Genomic DNA, 23,952 nt, shown 5'->3' on the forward strand with positions numbered 1-23,952 from the left:
TATGTAAGAATACTTGGACTTTTCAGGTAACAGAGAACTTACTGTTTCACTAATTTAATCTTATTTTTAGAAGCCACCGTCAAAGCACTTGATATCCCATCTTTAAAAGTCATTAAATCAAGGTGATTCCTGGGCATCTGTTTACTCTCACTAGGCAACCAGCTCTGAGTACAAAACCATTGGATACATTATCTGCTTAGACGTTCAATCTATGCCTATGAAAACAAAAAAGTGATGTATTCATTTCTAATGACAGCCCCAATTAACACGCTGTGTGTAGACGCATCAAACGGAGAGCACTAGCATGTACGGATGTGTGAAAGACTATCAGTTTTCTGTAAAATTTGTTACTTAAAAAAATCTTAAAAGAACGTGAATGTTATCATTTTCATGCTAAATTCACGTGCATTGCTTCAATAACGAGCATTTGAACTTTGTTGTACCTTTGGGGAAAATACTGGAGAACATCGGAACAGAGCGGAAACGCCAAGCGTTGCTTCCCCGCTGCCAGAAGGCAAATGACACCGAGTGTCGATACGCGGCATCACCACTTCTCCCTGCTGTAAACCACTCTCAATCGGTTCTTTCCCTCAGAATCACACAGAGGCGGTGTCAAAGTACACCGCAGGCACAAGACGCCCAGCAGGAACAACCTCAGAGGACATGACTGGATTCCCTGATCAGGGCTGCTGACTTCCAGCCAGGATGGCTGATTTTCCCCAATTTGTCTTGCTGGCAAGCAAGCAAGACAAATTATTTTTTTCCAGCGGAGAGGGGAAGAGGCCAGTTGAAGAAGCAGCGTGATAAACACCCCAGCTCAGAGCTCACAGGGAGAGTATCGTGCAGCTGATATGTATGTGCACAGCAACTTGGATGCATGCCAAATGCATCCAGCTGACCGCCCATGCGCTTATCCAGTTGTGTATGCACAGAGCGCTGCACAGAAGCAACTGATTGCTGCACATCTATAAATCTTTTTCCAAACCTGGCATGTTTTTTTAAACAAGCCAGGTGGACAAGCAAGCCTAGACCAGGTGTTAGTAGAAAGCTAACTTTTCTTCAAATCAATGACATTTTAAAATACTGTCTTAAAAAGTTCTGTAACTTTTCAGGTTACAAATGGAGTACATCAGCATAATCTAAAAAGACAGGCATTTTGACACTTCATATCTCTGTAATAAATCTACATGCATGGGTAACTTTCTGCCCAGCCTCTTTTCTCCCATTTTGGTGAGATATGTAGCACTGCTTAAGCACGTCTGCATTTGTCTGTCACTGATTAATCAGTCAGGCATCAGTTTGCTTGAACAAACGACAATCTACATGCATATATGCAAGGAATGTTTTTAATTCAGTACTTTGTGAGGTGTTAGATTTTTAAATAGTTCCTCTTTTACAGCAACTTTGTTTTTCCTAACTACTGTTGAGCTACAGGTCATAGCCATGCAGAATCTCATACACAATCTGTATCCTAGAAATATCATTGAACTAGTGCAAAGAACTATTTGTCTTCTTGTACTAAATGAATTTGTCTGCATGGTTGAAAATAACAGTATCTCTATAATTTTTTTCACTGCTTATAACCTCCAGAAGTTCATGTATTACCTGTATGTATATACTTAACAGTATACCATGATTTGGACTTCTAAACAAATCAAGAGCGGACTGAAATTTCAAGAAAGCACTGAAATTTCAAGAAAGCGTATGACTTGGTAAAACAAACAAAACCCTTCCATCTTCTTGACGTGATTAGCAATGTACTTTTCTGCTTCTTTCAATGTCTTTGAAATGGAAAATCCCAGGAAAGTAAAAAATTGATAGCTATCATATAAGTTAATTAATAGCTATGGCCAAACTTAACCTCAGTTTTCAAATTTGACAAATTAACAGTTTTAAACTCCGAGGAAGTTAATCTTTAGTCTTAAATAATTGTGTTCAACTCTTATGAGGGAAAGAGTCAATGTGCTACTGTCAGCATTAGTCACTCATGGAAATGTACCTGGAGAACTGCAGGTCTAATTGTACACGGTGCCTTGCAGTACCCTGGGCGCAATGGAAACGACGAACGCTGCACGTCTGCTGCAGACTTCAGAAGTCGGTGAGATTAGGATCTAAGCGAATGCCAGTATCATCCAATAGACCGGGCTGGCTGATATAGGTCCAGCCTAAGCCTCATTAAATGGGAGTTTTTCCAGTAACTCTGGGGGGAACAGGGTGTTGAATGAGGCCCACAACCCCTGTCATCATTGTAATGATGCAAAAGTGACTGACTTACAGCGTCACTGTTTTATCAGTGCTCACAGAAGTACAGAGTATGTGAGAAATCATTTACCCCTTGAGACAGCAGCGTAGCCATTAGGCAGCATGTGGGGGAGGATGCGCTCTCTAGAGTTCACATATACTGCCTTGAAACCTACACTTTGCAGTGGAAAGCACCGAGGATCGCCCACAACAGAGCTGGCACTGAGAACAGAGACCGCAACTTCCAGCGCAGAGGGGAGGGATGGTGCTGCTGCCCCCACTTCACCAGCGAGTCTATAGCACAATCTACAGCCCTGAGTGGAAACTGACCGCTCCTCCTCACAAACCAACACTTCCTGAACGCCTCCTAATCAACACGTTATTCTCCGACTCAACCCGATCCACTCTAGTGATTTACTGCCATTTCCCACACGTTCTCCTATGTCCATTTTCTTCAGCCAGGAAAATAAAAGCTGTACGATTCCATGAGGAAAGGTGCTGCTCTTCTGGAGCATATAGCAAAAATTATGACAACAGTTAAATGATCTGTATGCCTATAAAATCTATCTTTCTTTTTTCCCCACAGGGCTTGGGCATACAAGAAAGAGAGTGAACACTTCTTATCTGCTTATGTCAGTCCACACTGGTAGGAAATACGAGAGAAATGGACACCAGAAGAACCTCATGGAAACGAAGTGCAAATGTGTGCTAAACGGAGTACCTGTACTCTTGCTCAGAGCTGGTCTACTGTGCATGCATGGTTCTGTGGACAGATCTGACAAGACATGCAGAGATTTATAATGGAATATAGTATGTAACTTCAAGTTGGATGAGAAAAGTTTCTCTGTTCTGTGCTATTCTGTAAAGCATAATCAGTGCACCTGGTATCGACCTTCGCATGATGGGGTTCACGTAGTACCATACCGTGCAGGTATATTTTTCTTTAGGAAACATGGAAGAGTGAGTTCCACAAACTTCCTGAAGGTTTCCACAAAAATAAACTATGCTTGAAAAGGCCTGTGGTCTATGCAGTGTTAGCCCTCAGCGTAAGGGCTAATGACTACTGACCAGAATGCTACATTACTTTGGATACGTGAATGGCTCTTGCCTGGAGCGGCCGTATTTGCTTCATTCTCATGCTGTATCAGTTAAATTGTATGGAATTCTGCACCTTTATGTGAATATCAAGCTGATGTTATGTATCTAAATTAATGAGAATAAATAAAATGGAGAAAAACTCAATTATTGTATTCCTGTTTCAAAGAGGCATGTAGCTTTTTCCAGAATCATTATGAGTATCCATAATAGCTGACATATTTTGTGTTTTCTTATAAAGAGATCCTCCTTTTCACTACTCAGATACATAAGCTTAAGACAGTTCTTTCCCCAAGTATATTGGGAAAACACCATACTGAAATGTAGTATAGTAATGAAAGAAATGATTTAATTTCTCAATTTTAACTTAAGGCTTAAAGGAAGGTTGTTGTTACGGCACTTACTCTGTTGAAAGGAGGATGAAAAGTTATTGTTGCAATTCCTTAATGCAATAAGATATATGAAACACAGTTGCTTTTTCAAAACTTTCATGGGTGTCAATGGTTCATCAGTTGTAAAGTGCACAATACTGCCACCTTCTGTATCTAAGCAGCAGCAAATTATGTATTATTTTACATGTACATTCTGCACAAGCAAACAGTAATAGTGATGTCAACTCCTTCATTTTAAAAGACAATCTAGAACCTGAAACATGGTTAAGTAATAGCAGAGGGGTCATGGTCTGAATATTCACTGGTCAAATAGGAAATGTAACTGCTGACTATAGCAGTCACATGCTTGCTTTGAATAACTTCACTAAGCTTCAGAATAAATAAGAGGATACTCATTATGCTGTTAATGACCAGCACAGTCAATTAGTCTGATTTTGACAAAGCCTGCTCTGGTATGCTTCACTGCCAGCAGCTCAGACTATTTATGCAATATGTACTACCTCTAGGATACACGAAGTAAGCTCCTGCATTGTGGTTTATGACAATAATTTAGATATTAATAAACAATGTACATTATTAATGGTTATGCTAAACATGCCCAAATAAAACCAACAAATTCATTGCCTGAAGGCTGCAATCTATAATGCATGCCACCGAGGAACTGATTACTGACAACTTTAAACCCATCATATCCATGACACTCTGTGCATTGTAACTCATTTCCTGCCGTGAAATACGTTTATAATCAAGACAGGTAGTATGCCTCAGAGATGATGATGATGAGAATGTACCAGCAGCGTCGGTTAAATTCACCAATATACCTGTCTGGTGCGCCCCTGCTACACTGGAGCTGGGACCTCCCTCAACTGTTTGAGAGGCCGTAGGCCAGGGCAGCCACCCATCACCTGTGTTCACAGCAGCCAAGAGACACACTAGAATCCCACCTCGTGGCAGGCATAGTACACCTCACATTTCCACGCGTATTTCACAAAGTAACCGATGCAGCTTACAGAGCACAGGCTGTCAGCAGCTAGTTACTACAGCCAGGGAGCATCCACGCAGCAGACACTGCACCGTGCAGAAAAAACCCGGCCTAGCTGTGACACCGCACACCACGTGCACTGCTGTACTCAAAAGGGCTGGGAAAATGACAGGTATCCCGATGGAGAGATTCAGTGGGCTGAATGTTTTCTGGGTTTTCTTAAAGACAGTTTAGTAAATTGAAATTTAAAGTGCTACTTTTCAACGCATTCCTAATCCTAAATGCTTTTGACAGGAGGAATAACACAAACTCCATCTCATCTTTCAACATATGAATCGCTCTGGTCTTGTTTTCTGAATCTTGCAAAGGCAGCTCTAGCAGTGTATAAGCATGTTGAAAGCAGCCGTACTAGTCAGTTCAGTGTCATCACCCAAAGCTGCTTTTCTTTCCCCCCCGCACTCGCTACCCAGCCGATTACAGCCGCACCTTCAGACGGTTACCACAACCGCCCGAGGAGGGGCTGGAAAACCACGACCTCAAGCCACCAGCCCTCGTGCCTCCCACCGCTCTCCTCAGTGACCACGCCCGGGCTGCCCAAGGACGGCAGGTGCCCCGGCCCGCCCTGATGAGCGACCCAGCCCCGTAACCGTCCCATGCCGGTTACTGAGCCGCCCACCCCACTCCCGCAATGCTCCCCGTCTCCGGGGGCGGGAGCGGGGGCCGGGGCCAGGCCCCTTCCCGAAGCGGCTCGACAGCCCGGCTCCCCCACGGCCGCCCTGTGCGCGTGCGTGCGTGCGCGCGCATGGGGGCAGCTGCCGCCCGCCACCGCCGCCGCTCCCTGCTCAGCTGCCGGAAGGGATTTTGCGCCCTTCCGTCGTGGGGTCACGTGACATCCCCTTGGTAACGCAAGATGGCGGCGCCCATGTTGCTGCCCGAGTCCCCTCTGGGGAAGCTCAGGTGAGGCGGAGGCCGAGGCCGGTGCCGAGCCTCCCCGCCGCCTCCAGGGGGAAGGGGAAGGGCCCGCGGATCCCCGAGGAGGGTCACGGCCCAGCCCCGACCGAGACAGCCCGGCCGCGCGGCGGCCGAAGCCGAGGCCGCCTCGCGGCCGGGCCTGGGAGTGGCGCAACTACGTGCGGCAGCGGTCATGGCCGACCGGCCGCCGCCGCGCGCGGGGGCGGGGGGTAACGGGCGCCCGGCGGGGACGGCGGTGGGGAGCGCGGCCTGGCGCGGGGGGCGGCCGGCGGGGCCGCGGGGGGCGCCCGGGGGGCGGGGCCGGAAGCGGGCGGGGCCGCGGGGGGGGGGGGGGCGCAGCGGCGCGGGGCGCTGCCGGGGCGGCGGGGGGAGCCGGGGCGGCGGCGGCCGCGGGGCGGCGTCAGGCTCGGCCGAGGCCGCGGCGCGGGGAGGCAGCCGGCATGCGCGTGGCCGGGCTGAGCGCCGCCCGGCCCCCTCGGCGGATGGTGGGATCCCCGGGCCAGGCCTCCGCGTCGCTGCAAGGGCCCGCGGCCCCCGCTCGCTGGGGTGGCGTTGCTCGCCGGTGCCGTGTGGCTGGAGGGGGAGGCGAGACCCAGCCCTAAAGCGGCCGGGGCGCCGCTGCTCCTTGCCTTTCAGCTGCCTGCCCACCTCCTCCTGCGCTGCTGTGGCCTGGGAGTGAGGAGAGTGGCTGTCTCCCTTCCTTCCTTGGGCCTCAAGAGCACCTAAGAAAGCCTGGGAACTGGGAAGGAGGTACCCGCGCTTCTCAGCCCTAGGCACCAGCTGAGCGGGCGAGATTTGTTTCAGGCAGGTGATGCTGCAGGAGGAGACGCTAGGCTTGCTTGATCAAAGGTAGAAGGCACAGATGAGGGCAGAGCATGCAGTCAGGTGTTGGTCTTTCAGGGCAAGCACGCTGCTGCTGGGATAAGCACCATGGTGTTACTGATGGCATGCACAGGTGTGCAGATGGTGAGGTTGTGAGTAACCCTGAACGGAAGGGCTAGAGATGCGGGTGAGGTTTTGGCTGTCTGAGTTACGCCTATGGAATCTTTCAAAATTATTTACTGTGAAACAGGAAGATTTTGATCTCCCGTCAATATTTGGCATGGCAGAACGACAGGAGTTGAAGATCATTTCTCCTTCCTGTTTTACCATTACAAACTGGCTAGAAAGAAGAGAGCTAGAATGAAAAATGACAGAAAAGGGGTTGATGTGAAAAGCCTTTCAGATACTTAGAGAGTTTTTAACCATAATGAAAGCATGGTGCTGTTTCTGGGCAGCCTTGCTGAGCTGTTAGACGAGCAAGGGTGACTGGCCAAGCTTCAGTAGCAGAAGAGTAGACCTGAGCATTATCTGTGGTGGTTGTGAAGTGTGCGTTTGTTACCTGTATGTGAAGACTGCTGCCTGTAGAGAATATCGAGGGAGAAGGGAAGGGACTTAAAATTTCATCCCTTGTAAAAGAGAGACTAGAATGTGCTGAAAGGTGTGCCAAAATTATAGGGTAGGAGACCCCCGAATTTTTCTCCCTAATCCTATCTAGTGACCAGGTTTCAGGAATTAAGGGGGATTTCATGGAGTTGGTGGTAATGTCAAGTACTGCAGAGCTCAAGAAGGATGAGACCCTCTGTGTTGTGTCCGAATGGGATTGCTGCTGCTGTCCACATGCAGCTCTACCAGCATAGCTACAGATTTCATTGACATGTCAGATGTCCCTGTAGAGTTACTGTTTCATATGAATAGCTGTTAATTTTGCGGTTTGTGAGGTTTTGTACTGCTGATGTCAATTGAGTGCATGTATGACAGTAAAAATCTTTTGTTTGGCTGTTTTAACATAAATAATATCGTCTCATCTTCAGCCATCAAAAATACAGAGCTATTCTGAAGAAAGAAAAGCGAAAAAAAAAGCGGCAGGCGCTTGCCAAACTAAGAGACTCAGGTAACTGTGAAGTGTTTTGTATTGTCAATGGAACTAGTAGTGATTCTTTTTTTTTTTTTCCTTTTTTTTCCTTTTCATTTCTTAAAAGGCTAGAATTTTATTTATCTTTGCTGACTATAACATCCAGCTATTTAGATGCATTGTTTTGTGTTTTTTCTCAGAAGCTACAGAAAAAGATGAATCGGTGTCTGAGGAGGAAGAGGAGGAACTGGAAGAAGAGGAGGAAGAAGAAGAAGAAGAAGAAAAAAAACTTGAGGCAGAAAGGTGAAACATCTAGAAAATGGCATATATGAAGTAGATAGATCTGTAGCCAATTCCATTTTGATACTTTGAAAAGTTCCAATATATTCTGTAAAATAGAATCCTTTTTGTATATTTCAGGCTACACAGTTTTTCTCTAAAGTCTGAATGATTCCTATGGAATTTTCTCTTTTAAAGAAGATTAGATAAGCTGTACTAATTGCTGAACTAATAAATTTGAAATGTATGCATGACAATTGCATCAGTTGTGGGTACTCATTGAATTTTGTCTAAATGGTATCCGGTTTCCTTGGTAGACAAAAACTACATGAGCAGTGGTTACTGAGAGAAGAAAAGGCCCAAGAAGAGTTCAAGCTTAAGAAAGAAAAAGAAGAGGCTGCAAGAAAACGTCAAGAAGAAGAAGAGGTGATGTATAAACTGAGTGTTACAGTTGTGTGTGGCAATAAGGGAGAGTTAATGTAATATCTTTTACTGTTCTGTAGTGGACCCAGTTTTCTTGATGTTGGTATGTTTGAAAGCATAAGCTCTTCCATCCTAGAAGAGCAAAATCAAAAAAAAAAAAAAAAAAAGTCTTTTTGTCCAGAGATTTAGTTGCTTATGACTGGATGAAAACTTAATGGTCAAGGAGTTGTAATACAACATGACAGTTTTGAATTTGACTGACTATAAAGCATTAGTTTCCTTAAATAATTTTTTAAAATATTTTTTATCATAAAGAGGAAGATCAAAGAAGAATGGGAAGAGCAGCAAAGAAAAGAGAGAGAAGCGGCACAGCAGAAGCAACAGGAGAAGAGAGAGAGAGAGGTGATTCCTGGCAGTGGGAGGATAAACGTTACATATCCTCCTACATTATCAGATGCAACAGTCTATGCATGTTGAAGAGGGATTTTATTCTAATTAGCAAACGTATAAATGTGCTAGTTACTTCTTCTCTCCATTCTGTCTAAATTCCTGAAACTATTATTCACTGTTAAAGAGGATCTAGTGAATCCATGTACCTAGAAGGGTAACTGGTTTTAACACATCTAGTTGTTCATAGTATGTAATTTTTTACATCAGTTAAATACAAAGGCACGCTGTGAATGCAGGTTCTGATATGTGCACTTTTTGCATCATGCATTAAAGATAATCCTTAATGTCCCAGTTGAACACCATCCATGTTGAAGAAAATGCCCAGTGAGGATATGGAATATGGAATTACATTGCTGCTGTTCCTTAACACGGTTCTTAATCAAAAGATATATTACAGCTCTTCTTTACCTGACTCATCCAACAGGACGTATCTTTTTTTCAGAGCTCCTTGAGTGGAGAAAAAAATGATACTGAAGATACTAGTCATTGATAACATTTCTGCTAACAATACATTCTTCTTAAGTTTTAGAAGTTGAATAACCTGGATGTAAGATGTCCTGTACAGAAATCCAATGTGAGGACTGGCCTATCGCCAATAAAGGGTGATTGCAGCTTTCTAGGATGCGGTCATTTTAGCTTCTCCACAATCACAAAAAATTCCAGTCATTTCACTGGGAGGTGTCTTGCTACTGTGTCTGGTAGCCACAGCAGGAGAAGAGACAGGAGCAAACACTATTGTCTCCTGCGTTTAATAGTTGGTTGTGTCACTGATTGCATAACGCTTGCATGAGGAATGAAAAAGAACAGCAGTTGTTGTATTTCCTGTCTTACTTCCTCTTGTGTTAAGTGTCCATTTCTCTGTTTGCAGAGTAGGGAGAGAAAATGATGGTCACATCCTTTATTTAAGGTTGAGAGATAGTTCCAAGAGAGTTGAACTATGGTAACAGCAGGATTGTGTTCCTTCCCTCTCCTTGTGTCTGGGTTTGTCTAAGCCCTCAGTGGGCTAATTTGGTTCCCTGAACTAGGTGGAAGCCACTTTCTTTTTTGTTGTTTGTTGGTTTGTTTGTATTGTTTTTTTCTGGGTTACTATTTTACTGGTTTAGTGAGCTAAATTGGCTCATGGAGGGCATTGAAAGGCACCCAGAGGGAAACTGAGTACCTAGCTGGGAGTGGAGCCACCCATTTCAGCAGCGGAAAGTTGTTCAATTGATTTGGCCTGTCTCTTGAAACAGCAGTTTATTCAAATTCTGACTGACTGATTAAAAAAAAATTTTTTTTTTTTTTTCCTCCCTAAGATAAGAAAATAGATTTTCTGGTTTGGTCGGGTTTTTTTGGTTTGGGGTATTTATTTATTTATTAGGGTGGATACTATCTGACATACTTGATGATTAGTACCAGATGCTGTCTGCGTCCTCATCGTGGATTGCATTTTTTTTATTTTTATTTGCTCTTCTTTTTTAATTTAATTAATTATTTTCCAAATTAGAGCAATGCTAGCATATTTTCTTGTATTAGTTATGTTTAAATGTCTTTTTTTTCTTGGAACTTCCTAGAATAATTTGTTAGAACTAATTTCCAGCCAGTTTTGGAGAGTGACTTTATTGTTTTGCTCAGCCCACTTAGAAGAAGGAAGGGAAAGAACATTCTCATTGTTTTCCTGTATTTAGAAGGCTAGATACAGTGAACTTATGATATTAAAGTTTCTTAAGTTTTATGTTTTGCTTTAACAGAGACTCACTAAGCAATGTGTTTTTCTGTGTTACATAGAACGTTCTAAGTTAGAAAGTTTAGTGCAACTAAATGATTATGAAATTAACCAGACTGAGTACTAGAGCAGGAGATATATTTAAGTATTCAATAGTTCAATGATAGTTTTAAAAAAAGAAGAAAATGAAACTTTTTAAGTTGTCTAGCATTTAGATTAGAAAATCATCTACATGAGGGTCTTGTCTGATGTATCCTTTAACAGCTTTGTAGTACATGAATTGCTACAGACCAAAAGTAAGACTTTGGTTTTTAAAGCAAACCCCATCAAACTTTTATTATGCATAATCATTGAGTACTGTAAATTAGGTTCTTAACTGAAGAAACCAGATGTTTTGCGTGTCCTCAGGGTTTTCACTAGTCCTGTGTTTGCACCATTTATAGGCAGCTGTGCAGAGGATGCTGGATCAAGCTGAAAGCCAGGTATGCTCAGAGACTTTTTGAAGAAGAACTGAAAAGTAATTTAATTGCCATCCAGTGTTTGCCTTCTAGCGTGTTGTCCATCTGCTCTCAAGAACCTAATGGCCTGAATAAATTTAATACGTAGTGGCTTGCATGAGCTGTAAACAATTATTTACTGGGTGGAACATAATTAAGCATATTTCTGGCTAGTTGGTGGCAGTGCAGTTGTGCATGCTCATTCCTGTTCAGAAGATCTGAGTCAAAATGAATCTGGAAATACTGCTGTGTGCTGTTAGAAAACACTATGCACAATGGTTTGTTTGTGAATTGGAATTCTAAATAAATCTGTCAGTCCTTCTGGGTGGCAAGACAAACTTGTCTTTTTAAGCAGATGGCAGTCTCTAAATAAAAGGATTCAGCACTAGAGGAGGGCACAGATTCTTAAGGGGAAAAAAAAAAAAAAAAGGTGGGGGAGGGAGAAGCTGACTGCTCCGATGCCTGGAAGAGCATGGATCTCAAGCTGGCAGTGCGTAGTAAAGAAAACTGCAGTCTTCATTTGAATCTTAGAGAGGATGAATTCAGTCTTTCCTGTTGCCTTAAAGAACAATTTGGCTTTTTATCCCTCTCATACGGTTAAACTTGTGAAGATTCTTGCTCTGCTTAAACCACTGCATGAATCTGAAAGTTAACTTTTAATGTAATTAACCCATGGTGTGTTGATTGCCATAGCTGCATTGGAGTTGCATTCAGTTCCAAATTATGTTTAAACAGTTTTTTAGGTAGGGAATCTAACTTTTATTTCATAATATGGGTAGAAAAATGCTCTGAACTGTTACCTGCCCAGAGCTCAAGATGTATTAGCCGCCATTTCTGCAAGGGAATAGGCAGAAATGTGGTATGTTAGAGACTTCATTATCGTATCAGTTCAGGGTTAAGTTACTGTTGACACAGTTGAAGTGACAGTGCTGTTCTGTTGAAAGAAAATTATGGCTGAGAGTCATGAATAGAACTGGTGGCAGGGTCAAACGCTGCTTGTAAATAAACACGAGTTTTCAGTTGATTTAAAACGAGAACTTAGGCTACTCAGCTTTACAGACCTTTTGGCTAACAAAATGAAAATTCCCTTTTTAAACGTGTGTTTTGTTTGTAGTCAGTCAACGCTTGCAACTTGATAATTCCATTTTGAATTATAGAAATCTTAATGGACCGAGATGAGCAGTATGGAGGCTTTTAATTCCAGTGCTAACTGAGCGTTTAATTTTTTTTAATTCTGGCCTTGGGCAGGTTACTTTTATTTTAACCTTTTCTAGCTGCAAAAAAAGTGATAGTGATAACCTTACTGAGCCTTGAGCTGTTGCAAAGACAAACAAGTTAATAGTCCTAGCGTTCTATCTGCCAGGTGTATAAAGGGCTGCTCAGTGGGTCCTGGAGTGAAGTAGGTAACAGGCTTACCTGAATGGAAAGAATCTGTCCCAATATTTGTAATTCTTGTAGATGACAAATGAATTTGTTGTTTGAGGAGCAAATATTATTGCAACTCTTGTGGTGACAAAATCTTAAGAAGCTTTTCCTTTAGCGAAAGAAAACATCCAGTTGGGTGATTTTTTGTTTTGTTAAAAAGAAATCATGAATATAGACTTATTCTTAAAACTGAACAATTATCAAGAAAAGAGATTTCCATCACCAGGTACCTAAGGCACTGGGAAACTTTATAAAACAATGCTTAAAATAGGTTTGGCTTGCCTTATAGTAACACAGCACCCATAATTGCATGTGGATTTAATTAGTAGGTTTGTTTTGACATTACATCTCTTTATTCTTTTCTAACTGTGTATTTTAATGTTTTTTCCACAGCTGGAGAATGGTGTGACCTGGCATAACCCAGAGCCCCCAGAGAATATAGGAACAGAGAAGGATAGAGCGAATTGCCCATTCTATATTAAAACAGGTTCCTGCCGATTTGGAGACAGGTAATCAATTGAATATTTACCAGCATAGAAGTGTTTTGGAGAGATGAAAGGGAAGCAACTTCATTAGATCATATGCAAACTGAAGAAAAATTGCTATATAAATTACTTTCATGTATTTGGATGTGGTTCTGTTATTCATGATGGAACTAGACATTGAGAGCAAAAGTGTTGCCTGGCTGGAATTGAACTATTTATTGTTATGGCATATTATTGATGGTGCATTCTGGTTACGTAGGTCAAACTCACTTTTCCTGAGCTGTGACAGATGCACAGATACATTCAGACAGAATATATTTGATATCTGCTGTTAGTACAGGCCTGATATGTCAGATACTGTCTTTTATCTTGTCTAATTTGCATATGCTGCATCTTTTAAAAAATAAAATCAAATCTCAAATGGACTAAAGCACGTTGAGGTACATCCGCAGAGTTGAGAAAGCTGCTCTGTAGCTTCTAGAATTCTCCTGTTTGTATACTGTTTAAATGCATGATACATTCATTTTTGGTAATTTTTTTTTATACTGTTATGGGTTCCTTTTCTCAGAAAGGAAGTATAGTAAAAGGCAAGAAGAGAGAAGGACAAGAAGATGATCAGAGATGAGGAACAGCTTCAGTAGGAGGAGTCGCTAGCTAGTCTAGACTCTGCTTTCAAAGAGATGATGGAAGAGGGCTGTGGTAGATGGACATTGAACTCATGAGTAGGATGGGAAGGATTATTTGTTTTTAATTATGAAATAGTTTAAGTGCACCTGACTGTTTACCAGCTTTTAAAAAAAAAAAAGTACTTTCTCATATGAAACAAATGGCGAAACTTGTTGCCAGAGGACACAGAGGAAGCATAAATGGATTCATGGAGTACAGGTTCATAGATGACCATTAAAGATGATGAGCCAAATGCAGCATCTAGCTAGAAAATCCCTGAATTTGTGTGTGTGTTAAGGAGGAAAAATAGCTCATCATGGAAAAACTCTGATACTTATTATGTGAATCTTCAACATAAACTAGTAAGGCTATTTTACTAACTTGTATCACTGAAATGTGTGTGGTCCATCTATTGTAGTTGTCTTTATCCTAGAAGTAATTTGTTTTAGTGTGATGTATATTGTGGATAATGATGTGATAATTCAACTCTATGGAAGCTTCAAGTCCCCATCTTTTTTCTATTCTGAAATATGTGCTGAATTCCTAAATAGAACTGGACAGCTGTTCCACTGCAGGCAGCATTTTAGCTTTTCAAATGTTTAGTTCTTTGTAGTCTTTGCAGTATTTTTGTTTCAGTGGTATTTAATGGAGGTGACCTCCTTGGATTAATTATGGATTGGATAAAAATCAGTTTTGCTTTGAACTATAAATAGGCTTGGTAAATAAATACTGAGAAACATCATATTCTGCCCTTCTTTTCTCACCTGTATTTGTTGGTCTCAGCTACCTCTCCTTCATCTTCCTTCTTCTTCCTTGCATACCTGCTTCCCTTATATTCTGGTCATTTTAACTTCTGGTGTTGACCGTAAGTTGAAGGACTGAGATACAGCTAGGATAAGGACTGGAAGAATGGGTTGGAAGCTGAAATGGACCACAATGGTGAAAAATTGAGAGCCAGTGTTATCAATAAAATAATTGCTGAATCTTGTCAAAGCTCACTATGTCTTGAAGAAGTTAAAACTGGCTGAGTTCACTATTATTAATTTCCCCAGTAATTCAAACCCTAATGTTTTGTAGTAATACTGGATTTTCGGTCATTCATTTTCCTTGGGGTTCCTTTTGTTCTGTCATGTGCTATATTCATTTTGTGTACAGACAATATTGGTTGGATATAATATTTTGAGTTCTATCATTCAAATATACAACAGTGAAATGAGGCAGCTTCTAAAATGTTAAAAAAAAAAAAAAATCAAATTAATTGTCTCCAGTTTTAGTTTTGGAAGGTTTTTTGTTGTTGTTTGAAGTCTAAGGTGCCAACCAGAAAGTCAGAGTCAATTTCTGACTGACTGGATGTGGAAAGAAACTTCCTATCTGAAGTCTAGGTTGTAATTGACCATTTTGAGACCTGACCTCCCTCCAATTTGTCTGTGCTTTGCCAGTGCTAGATAAAAAAAGTAGAGTAGTCTGACTGTTTTTCTGATCATGCCATGAAAAGGAGAAATGTTTTGGAGGTGCATGACCCACTTGCTCAGGGAAGCGTTTGAAATGGAGATCACAGTGAAATAAACATGGAAGCTAACATCTATGTTCTTACTGAATGTAAAGGTTTGTGGGGAAGAACTGTATTTCAGCATGTGACGGAGGTAGCCTGAATATGATGGATGGTGAGGGAGATCTAATGCTTTTATGGCTGCCGAGAAGATGCAGATTAAGATAAGACTTACTTATACGAAGTATTTTTTTTTTAAGTGGAAAAGATCAATCTCATAGTTATCCACCTTCAGGTCTAAACGTGCTTTCCCTCCCTCCCCACTGCCCCGTATGATGAGAACAACTGCAGTAAAAGTTGTTCAGTTTGCAAAAAGAAGAGCAGGGACTTGCTTTAAAATGTCTTTAAAGATTGTCAGTAGTCTTTCTGTAAAGTCCTTCAGAAATGGAGAATGCATTTAACCCTGGTAGCCTAAAAGAAATTACTTTAGCTTTTATTATGTTACTGGTATTTATAGCTTTTGCAGACGTGCTTTTTTCAGCAAGAATGTATTTCTGCATGGCAGAAAGCATTAAGATTATACGCAAGCTCACTTCCAAAAGATTTGTTTTAATAATTGAAATATGTTGATCTTCCACTAATGGATTTTCTTTCGTAATAGCTGTTAGTCAAAATGGCAAGTATTTGAAGTTTCAAGAAGCGCATCTTCTGCTGAAAGTGCTGATCTTTTCACTTTTCTTTCTTCACTACCAATGTCCAGGTGTTCTCGCAAGCATAACTATCCAACATCTAGTAAGACACTACTCGTCCGAGGGATGTTCATTACTTTTGGCATGGAGCAGTGCCGAAGAGATGACTATGACACGGACGCAAGTCTTGAGTACAGTGACGAGGAGACCTACCAGCAGTTCCTGGAGTTCTACGAGGACGTGCTGCCCGAGTTTCAGAACGTGGGGAAGGTTGTTCAATTCAAGGTATGCATTTGAGTGTAGCAGCTTGTTAAATATATAACATATACCATGTGAGTTGTGTTTTACTAGCCTTAGCAGGAATTTTGTCCAGCACGCCCTAGCTAAATCCCATGTACATTAGAGAACTATACAGTGTCCCTACGGTAAACTGTGCGTCTCATGTCACCTGTAACTTGTCACTGCTGTTACAGAGCATTGTCTTACTCTGGGTGAATCTTGTCTCCCATTCCCCTGAACTGTTATAAAAGCTCGTACAAGTTATTCATACTGCTCAGCAGTCCACTTACCTCACAGTCCCTTCTTTACTTAGCCAGTGATAAGCCCCAGAGGGTCCACTAAGACTGGTAGACAGTGTATCTGGGCTATTGTATTTGTGCTTAAGGAATGAAGTAGTGGGGGTATAAAATGTATTTGGAGTATACACCCAAACAGTGTCATTTTAGGACTGGTTCAATAAAATAAAATCAAATGACAATGAACTGAAAAGGTAGTAGATATTTCGGTAGGAAGAATTATAAAAAGGTAAGTTACATAAATGGTGTTGAGATTTGTTATCCATCCTTAGTTTCTGTGTTTGGTTTGCTGAATGTTCTTTCCTGAATTTTACCCATTTATATTATGATTTCTTATGGAGGAAAAAGGGGGACCTGTAAATGGAGGCCTCGGAGATGAATGATGTATGCCAACAGTCCCATGTTGCCCCAAAATATGCAGCTTGGATGGTGAAATCTTCTTGTAGCAGAACCTACTGCAGCATCCCTTTCTGTGTGCCATTCCTGAGTGTTTTCGCACAGTCACCAGCAGGCACACAGTGCCTTTTCTCCTTTTGTTTCCATCTACTGACAGCTGCCTCAGAACTGAGATTGTATTAGCATTTCAAGCAAGAGGAAAGTAGAGAAAATGAATTTTCAGTAGTGGTATAATGAGCTTTATAGGCAAGAAAGCTGCACTTGTTTGGAGGAGTAACCCCTCTGTATTTTCACTCGTGGGATATTAGCAAGCTGTGCACCGCCCTAGAAGACGGGACGTAGATTCCCAGTGGAGCGTGGGTTGAAATGCTGTCTTAACATCAAACTCAGATCCTCGACTTTGTATCATTGTTGTTATAGGCAGCTGTGCAAAGTTGAACATGCTTGGGTCCCTGTGACTAGTAACGGCGTAAGAGCTTTTAGTATGGCATTTCTTGGCTTCTGACGTAATTGTGCAACTGTAATATGATTCTCATGGGTATTTTCATTATATTAGAGATGCTTAGAATGATGTGTTGGCTGCAGGGATCTTAGCTGTGATTGAGTTGAGTCTCTGCTACCATTTAGAATCAGATTGTACACACGCCTCTTCCAGCTGACTTACCTTTCCAATGTAGCCCAAGGTTTTATTCTTGCTCTTCTTTCTGGGAAGCTACTCCAGAATCTGGCAGACCCTTACAAAACTCACTTCTTTTCCCACCCGAAAAGTGTCCATGGCAAAATCATTCTTGCTTGTTCTTGTGCTGATGATGTTTATCTTAAATAGTTTGACTGCTTGTTCTGTAATATGTAATTATGCAACTGCTTGCTTGGTGTTGTGTCTGAAGCCCCTGCCTAACCCAGTGCACAGAGAGGTGTTCTTTGAGGGTCAGCCAGGGTTGAGGGATGAAAGGAGCCACTTGCCTCATTTGGCCTGGATATCGGAAGAGACCTGGGGGCAGAAGAGGATGGGCTCACAGTTCTGCCCTGGAGAACTGGGTTCTAGCCTTCTTGGGCCTGCCTGTTTCAGAATCCTTTGTGACTAGCAACAAGCTTTTTGGAAGTTAAATTGTGTATTTTTGAGATCTTTAGATATACATTTAATGCTAAAGTATTATGAAAAAAAAAGGTGTTTCAGAACTGTACGGTGAAAGCTAGTGACTTCAGCTTTTCTAACTCATCTCGCAGTGCAGATGCCATGAAGCAAAATTGCTCTAAAGATTCTCTTACTGTAATGAATCCCACATTTCCACACTGAGGATACTACTAATTGTTTTCAGAGCAGGATTTGGCTGTATGCTGTTGCACAGTAGGGTTGGCCCAGACAAGTGCAAGACAATTGAGTACAAGCTGTCTTGTGGACTAAGTTAAGCAGAGGTCCCAATGTTAATCAGAGTGTAATGCTGGAAACAGTCAAACATAAGCCAGAAGGGCTTTTTTTTTTTTTTTTTCCTTCAAAACCTTTTATTTGGCTAAAACGAAGTGTTCGGAAGAAAATCACATGTAAGTTCATACTGATGAGCTGTCATAAATCAGAATGGCTGCCATCTCAACATGCATGAGCTGCTGTATAGCATAAACCTTCACTAACTTAATGTTTCCATCCCCTTAGGTCAGTTGCAACTACGAGCCTCACCTGCGAGGAAATGTGTATGTCCAGTATCAGTCGTAAGTACTTGCAATCTTACTAAGTTTCAGAACTGTGAACACTGTATAATCCAAATGATTCCTTCTCATACTGTAATGGGAGCCTAAAATTGGTAAGTAACATCTTAAATGACAGTATGATGATAATGCTATGTGTGATTTTTACTTTTTAAAGGGAGAAGGACTGTCAAGCAGCTCTTGCTCTATTCAGTGGACGATGGTATGCAGGCCGACAGCTTCATTGTGAATTTTGTCCTGTGACAAGGTGGAAAACTGCTATATGTGGTAAGTCACATAAACACTTGGAAAAGAGAATGTGTTTTATTGAAAGAGTACTTATGGAAGTGAAAAAGAGGGGATTAGCCTGTAGCTTTCAGACCTGCCTGATGTTGTAGTTCATTTCTGTTTGGAAGACAGATATGCTAACTTGTTTGTGTAGATCTAGGAAAAAAAGGGAATATTCGTACCATGTCATGTAACTGTCTGAATCATTCTAGTGGATTTACCTTGGACTGGAAAAGAAAGTTTGGATCCTAACTTTGGAAATAATAATCTTAAGGTGGAACTACAGGAAGTAGTAATTTATCTCTTTAAAAAGCAACAGCAGTTTCTGAACCATCAACAGTTCTTAGCAGTAATGATCACATTTGACTTATTTATATTTACATTCTTAGATTAAGGTAGTAAAATTATTTATGAGAATCGTTTTAAGCTAAAACCTTCCTAGCAGTTGGAAAGTTAATTCCAAGAAAAGTACATATTGAAAAAATAATCTTGCGTGAATTGATAGGTGGTCAGATCCGTGTTTTTCTGTTTGAAGAAGCAAAATTCAGTTTAGTAAGTTTCTTTCCAGTAGGTACGTAATGAAGAAAGAGATTTAACAGGTCTGGTTCATAAAAAAAGCAAACCCTAATCTGTTGCAGGCTTATTTGAAAGGCAGAAGTGTCCAAGAGGGAAACACTGCAACTTTCTTCATGTATTCAAAAATCCAAACAATGAGTTTTGGGAGGCCAATAGAGACATACGTATTTCTCCTGAACGGACTAATCAGTTGTCTAAAAACTCTGAAAGGAGAAACAGAACGAGTCATCGTGATGACTATTACAGCCGGTCAAGGAGAAGGGGCAGCCCAAGCCCAGATCATTCTTACCGGAGAAACGGAGAATCTGAGAGAAAAAAGAATCGCCGCAGAAACAAGCGAAGGCGCCGGTCTGGCAGGTCAAGAAGTCGAGAAAGGAGGAGGTCTCGCAGCAGGGGGAGAAAGAGGAGAGGCCGCAGTCGCAGCAGAAGTCATAGTCGAACACGCAGTAGGAGCAGAAGTCGGAGTTCCTCTCGGTCCAGGAGCAGGGGTAAAAAGAGATCAAGCAGCAGAGGAAAAAATAGTGAAACTCCCAAAACAAAGTGAGAATTACTTTTAGAAGTTGCTAATTGATCAAACATAGAGCTGACAAAGAAATCTTTCCAGTAGGGCACCAGATATATTTGAGTTTCAAATAAAGTGTTCTTGCACATTAAAGTGTTTCTTCCTAATAAAGGAACCTAGTTTATTGTGTGCTAAGCTTCAGAAAATTAAAAAGTTTAAGTCCTATATGAGGTGTGAATGTCAAGTACTCTAGCTACTCTGTCCCTCTGAACTGCTGCAACATCTGGATGCATACTGAGTACAAATAGAAAGAGAAGTAAAGCTTATTTGGTATATGCTTATTTCTGTGTTATTTGTGTGTTAAGTGTTTACTGTCCCTGTAAGGAGTTAGTACAGAACAGCCAGCGTGCTGCAAATTCACACCACAGCATACTGCAAATTGAAGTCTGTGTAGAAGACTGCCATTTATATTTTCCGTCTGTTTATGGGAAATCTCTTTCTAGACAAAGTAAATATAATCACGTTATGAGTTGGCAAAAAGGAATGTAACAGACATCACTGTTCAATTGTACAATACTTGCCCAGTAGGAGCTTTGTGGTCATAAGCGTTGGATTTTTCTCTCTCCCCTGACTGAGCTGCTGAGCTAATTGCCTGTAGGGATTGCAGTAGACTAAGTAGAAAGTACACAGAAAAACAATCGATTTATTCAGTACCTTAATCCTCAAGTAAGAGTGGAGACCATGCACTTGTAATCCTCAAGTGAGGATAGAAAAATACTTTGCATACCTCTTGGTTGCATACCATTTGTAGTTGAAAACAACCTGCCTAGCCCGTGATGGAGTGGTGGAAAAGCGTACATCTGGTTAACTGAAGATGCATATATGTAGTTGTGAAGGCTCAAGATGGTTGCAGGGTGGCTAAAGAAACTGAAAGTTTTATACCTGAAACAATACTTTACATTTTTCTGAGAGGAGGACTTGACTTAAAGCCTTTTTAGGCTTATTTTCCAAACAGTTTAAGGCACCCTACTGCCTAGCTTCCCTGCAGTCAAGGTGCAGAGTAGGGTACATAAAAATGAAGTTATCAGGACAAAACCTGTTGTTTGAAATGACAGCTATATTAGCAATGTACCTGCAATTAGATAAATCCTTACAAGTATTTCTTCATTGTTAAATGAAAGACTTGTGCTGTTAGATGGACTGTACTTCACACTGGTTAACTTCAGGTATTTAACTTAGGCACGTAGGCGTCCTTAGACGCGTGGAGAGAGCAGTTTGTGGCACTGAAGGTGCAGGTGCCCTGAATGGTCTGCAGAGATACCTCCCTCTCTTTAGCCTCTCCAAAGAACTTGGGCTCCTGCCTTCAGAGTCCAGTTCAGACCGCCTGAGTTAGAAGCCTAAAGTAGACATGAAATGCTCCCAAACAGATATTCATTACGACTCCAACAATACAACATAAAAGTCCCGTAGAAAATCTGGATATCCAAACTTTACGATAGCATTTCTCACAGCAAGAACGTTTTACCCCCAGGATAGTTTGGAGTGAATGAACATTGCTTCTGGATATAATATATATATTTTTGCTTTTCTAAATGCATACTGCATCTAGCATGCTGATTATACATTTTCCTTCTTTCATGTGTAACTGTTGTCCAATATGGAGTAATACAACAAAAGTGCTATATATTGATGTTCAGTTCAAACCCGACTTTCACTATATATTGTCATAACTGTAGGCAGAATTGTAGCTTAGTTAATTTGATTAAATGTTTTAGTTATTAACAGATGTAGGAATTGTAATTTAATAGCATAACTTTTGAAATAATAACTTTGTTTGAAAGGCGTATTTCCAAGGAGAGACAGCACTAAGTTTTAAATTATATTTGAGAAATTTGTGACCGCCAGTTTCTCACAATGTATCTTTTTCTGACTAGACCTTACAGACGGATTTTCCCCTAGGTTTCTATTTTTTCATAGATGCTCCCTTGTCTAGTTGGGTCACTTGTGCAGAACGTGGCAAACTCTGGTTCAGTTCCCCGGAGCAGAACTGAACTGGTATTTCCTACTCGCCGAGGTGCGCCACCACAGGCCAATGACACCTTCCTTCCGCTGGCGCCGCCTCGGGTCCCACAGCTCCTGCTGGCCGACTAGCCCGATGGTTAAGGCTCTCGGGTGGAAGAGTTGACTTACGCCGTCTGTAGTACGCTGTACGTCCTGTGCCACGCAGCAGGCTATCGCTGAGCATTACCTGAGCGAAAGCCATTCCGGAGCTCAAACAGAAGTGGTGGAATGGGCGGTGGGAAGCTGTGACCGGTCGGGTGAAATGAGCAAAGCAGGCCTCTGTAGGATTAGAAACCAAGTGCCAACTAAGACCCATGTGAGAATTCCACAGGTAATTAGGCTCCTTGTCCCCACGGTTTTGTAATGGGATCTGGGAAGCTGAGCTGCTGTATTTTTTTAAAAAAAATGTTCTTATAATTAAAAAAAAGACTTGCTCAGAGATGCATGTAAAAATTTAAATACGCTTTATTTCTGCTACTATAATGGCTGAAGCTTCAGCTTTTTTTCTTGAGGTCTGGACCCAAACTTACTGGCTGTATCTGTGCAGTGTAGGACTGGTAGCTGTGATTATCATTCACTTTCACTCGCAGTCTGTTTATTACACAGAAATTGAGTGCTGTAGATCTGACATTTAGTTTGCATTTGTTAGCATGAAACCTGGAATTCAACCTGTTTTCGAACTTCAGAGTTCATGTATTTCAATATTGTTTCCCTACTTCATAATCTTAAGTAGTGTTATATGCATGGTTTTGTGTTTCCTTATTAGCCGAGTGAGCTATTTATTCTGAAGAGACAAAGAGACTAGAAGTTCTTAAATGTTAAGCTTAATTCTTTTTTTTTCCAAAAGGGGAGAAGCCCCAGAAGAACACAGAAAGGATTTAAATTTGCAAGGAATAGCTTGTTCTCGCTGCGCATTATTCTGCATATTCCACATACAAGGGCCTTATAAAGTGAACTAATCTTGGCCAATTTTGTTTTGGTGTGTTTTTAATGACTGCTTAAAAGCAGTGGCTTTCAAAATTGTTTTTTTCAGTTGTGAATTCTGCGAGGATCACTGAGGTGCATTAGAGTGATTATGACAGCAGGCGCTGACACAGCGCTGCGGGGAGCTGGCGGCCGTGGCGCTCCCTCCCGCCGGAGAGGGCAGGCAGCCCAGCCGGGCAGTAAGATCCCGTTTTTCCAGTGGCAGAAGGGGAATCGTAACAGCGTGGCGGAACTCCTGTAAGCACAGGCAGTAAGTGTTACTGCCCGGGAGCAGCATCCTGCCCTTGCCTTCTGGCTGGCGGCTGCTTCCAGGCCATGGCCCCTTCTGCCCGCCCGCAGCAGGTAACCGCTGCCGCCACGGGCGGCGCAGGCCCTGAGCCGAAGGCAAAGCCTTCATTTCTTACAGGAGGGGAACGAGCACCTGTGGAAAGGCCTGTCCTCCCTGGCCCCTCCCTGGCTTATAGGGCAGGCAGTCTGAAATGCAACCTCAGTAGCTTCCCGGCTTTATGTCCTTTGATGATAGCATGTCTTTCTCAGATTCAGTTTTGCATTACCACATTCAGTGTATCAGAAATTGCCCTGAAGTTTACCAGTGACATTCCTGTGCGCTAAATAACATTTTTTCAAAAGAAATGCAAGAGCCTGCTTAAAGATGCTATTGCTTCCTGTCCTGGATCAGCACTTCTTACAAAACGTGAAAGTCTATGCTAGTTAATAACTTAAAAGCTTAATTTACTTTCTTACATCATCTAAAGAGTGCAGCTGATTTTGCTTTCACTGCAAGTTCGTTGTAATTAAAATAAACCCCCGTTATTCCACATATCCTTCTATTCAGCACTGATTTGGTATCTATCTCTGATTAAAAGAGAGAGAGAACATTGACAAGTTAGGTACATTTCAGTGAACTAGGAGACTGATTACAAAGCAAGCCATACAAGCATAACCCATGGCACACCGTAACTTAACAAGGGCGACCATCGTCATGGCATTAACTCAGAAGGAACGGCAGATGTTTAGGAAGGCCTCTTCAAGTTAAAGACTAAGACTCAGCAATGAAGTTGAAGACACTCAAGCCAACAATCACTTGCCTAAGCAATCCAGAAATTCTAAGTGAGTCTTTAGCTCCACCCCCCCTTCCCCATAAGGTAGGAAATTTAAGAAACAAAATTTTATTTCATATTAGATTTAAGAAATGCCCTAAGA

The 23,952-nt window shown here is 41.7% G+C and overlaps 1 protein-coding gene across 5 annotated transcripts; it reads left to right on the forward strand.

The window, feature by feature from the left end:
- The first annotated feature begins 5,596 nt into the window (after nt 1-5,596).
- Nucleotides 5,597-23,780, forward strand: ZRSR2 (zinc finger CCCH-type, RNA binding motif and serine/arginine rich 2). 5 transcript variants are annotated; one of them, XR_014227404.1, is made up of 13 exons: nt 5,597-5,667; nt 7,536-7,615; nt 7,777-7,879; nt 8,173-8,281; nt 8,594-8,680; nt 10,877-10,915; nt 12,749-12,864; nt 15,756-15,969; nt 18,307-18,362; nt 18,517-18,626; nt 19,265-19,742; nt 21,664-22,096; nt 22,799-23,780. XR_014227404.1 is itself a non-coding variant. In XM_082303877.1 (12 exons), exons 1-12 carry the CDS (start codon nt 5,621-5,623, stop codon nt 21,695-21,697), a joined length of 1,473 nt encoding a protein of 490 aa, XP_082160003.1. In that variant the 5' UTR covers nt 5,597-5,620; the 3' UTR covers nt 21,698-23,780. The 5 variants fall into 5 exon arrangements, 4 of the variants coding, with proteins under 4 accessions (XP_082160003.1, XP_082160004.1, XP_082160005.1 ...); XM_082303877.1 differs by having other exon boundaries at nt 21,664-23,780; XM_082303878.1 differs by lacking the exon at nt 10,877-10,915 and having other exon boundaries at nt 21,664-23,780.
- The last annotated feature ends 172 nt before the right edge of the window (nt 23,781-23,952 follow it).

The sequence above is a fragment of the Platalea leucorodia genome (genome assembly GCF_965183815.1).
Source record: "Platalea leucorodia genome assembly, chromosome: 2".
Taxonomy (NCBI): Eukaryota; Metazoa; Chordata; class Aves; order Pelecaniformes; family Threskiornithidae; genus Platalea; species Platalea leucorodia.

Excerpts from the sequence above, each read along its gene's own strand:
- ZRSR2 (XM_082303877.1), top strand. The coding sequence starts at position 5,621 with ATGGCGGCGCCCATGTTGCTGCCCGAGTCCCCTCTGGGGAAGCTCAG. Across the intron at positions 8,681-10,876 it reads AGGAGAAGAGAGAGAGAGAG|GCAGCTGTGCAGAGGATGCT; the intron begins GTGATTCCTGGC and ends CACCATTTATAG. Across the intron at positions 10,916-12,748 it reads TGGATCAAGCTGAAAGCCAG|CTGGAGAATGGTGTGACCTG; the intron begins GTATGCTCAGAG and ends TTTTTTCCACAG.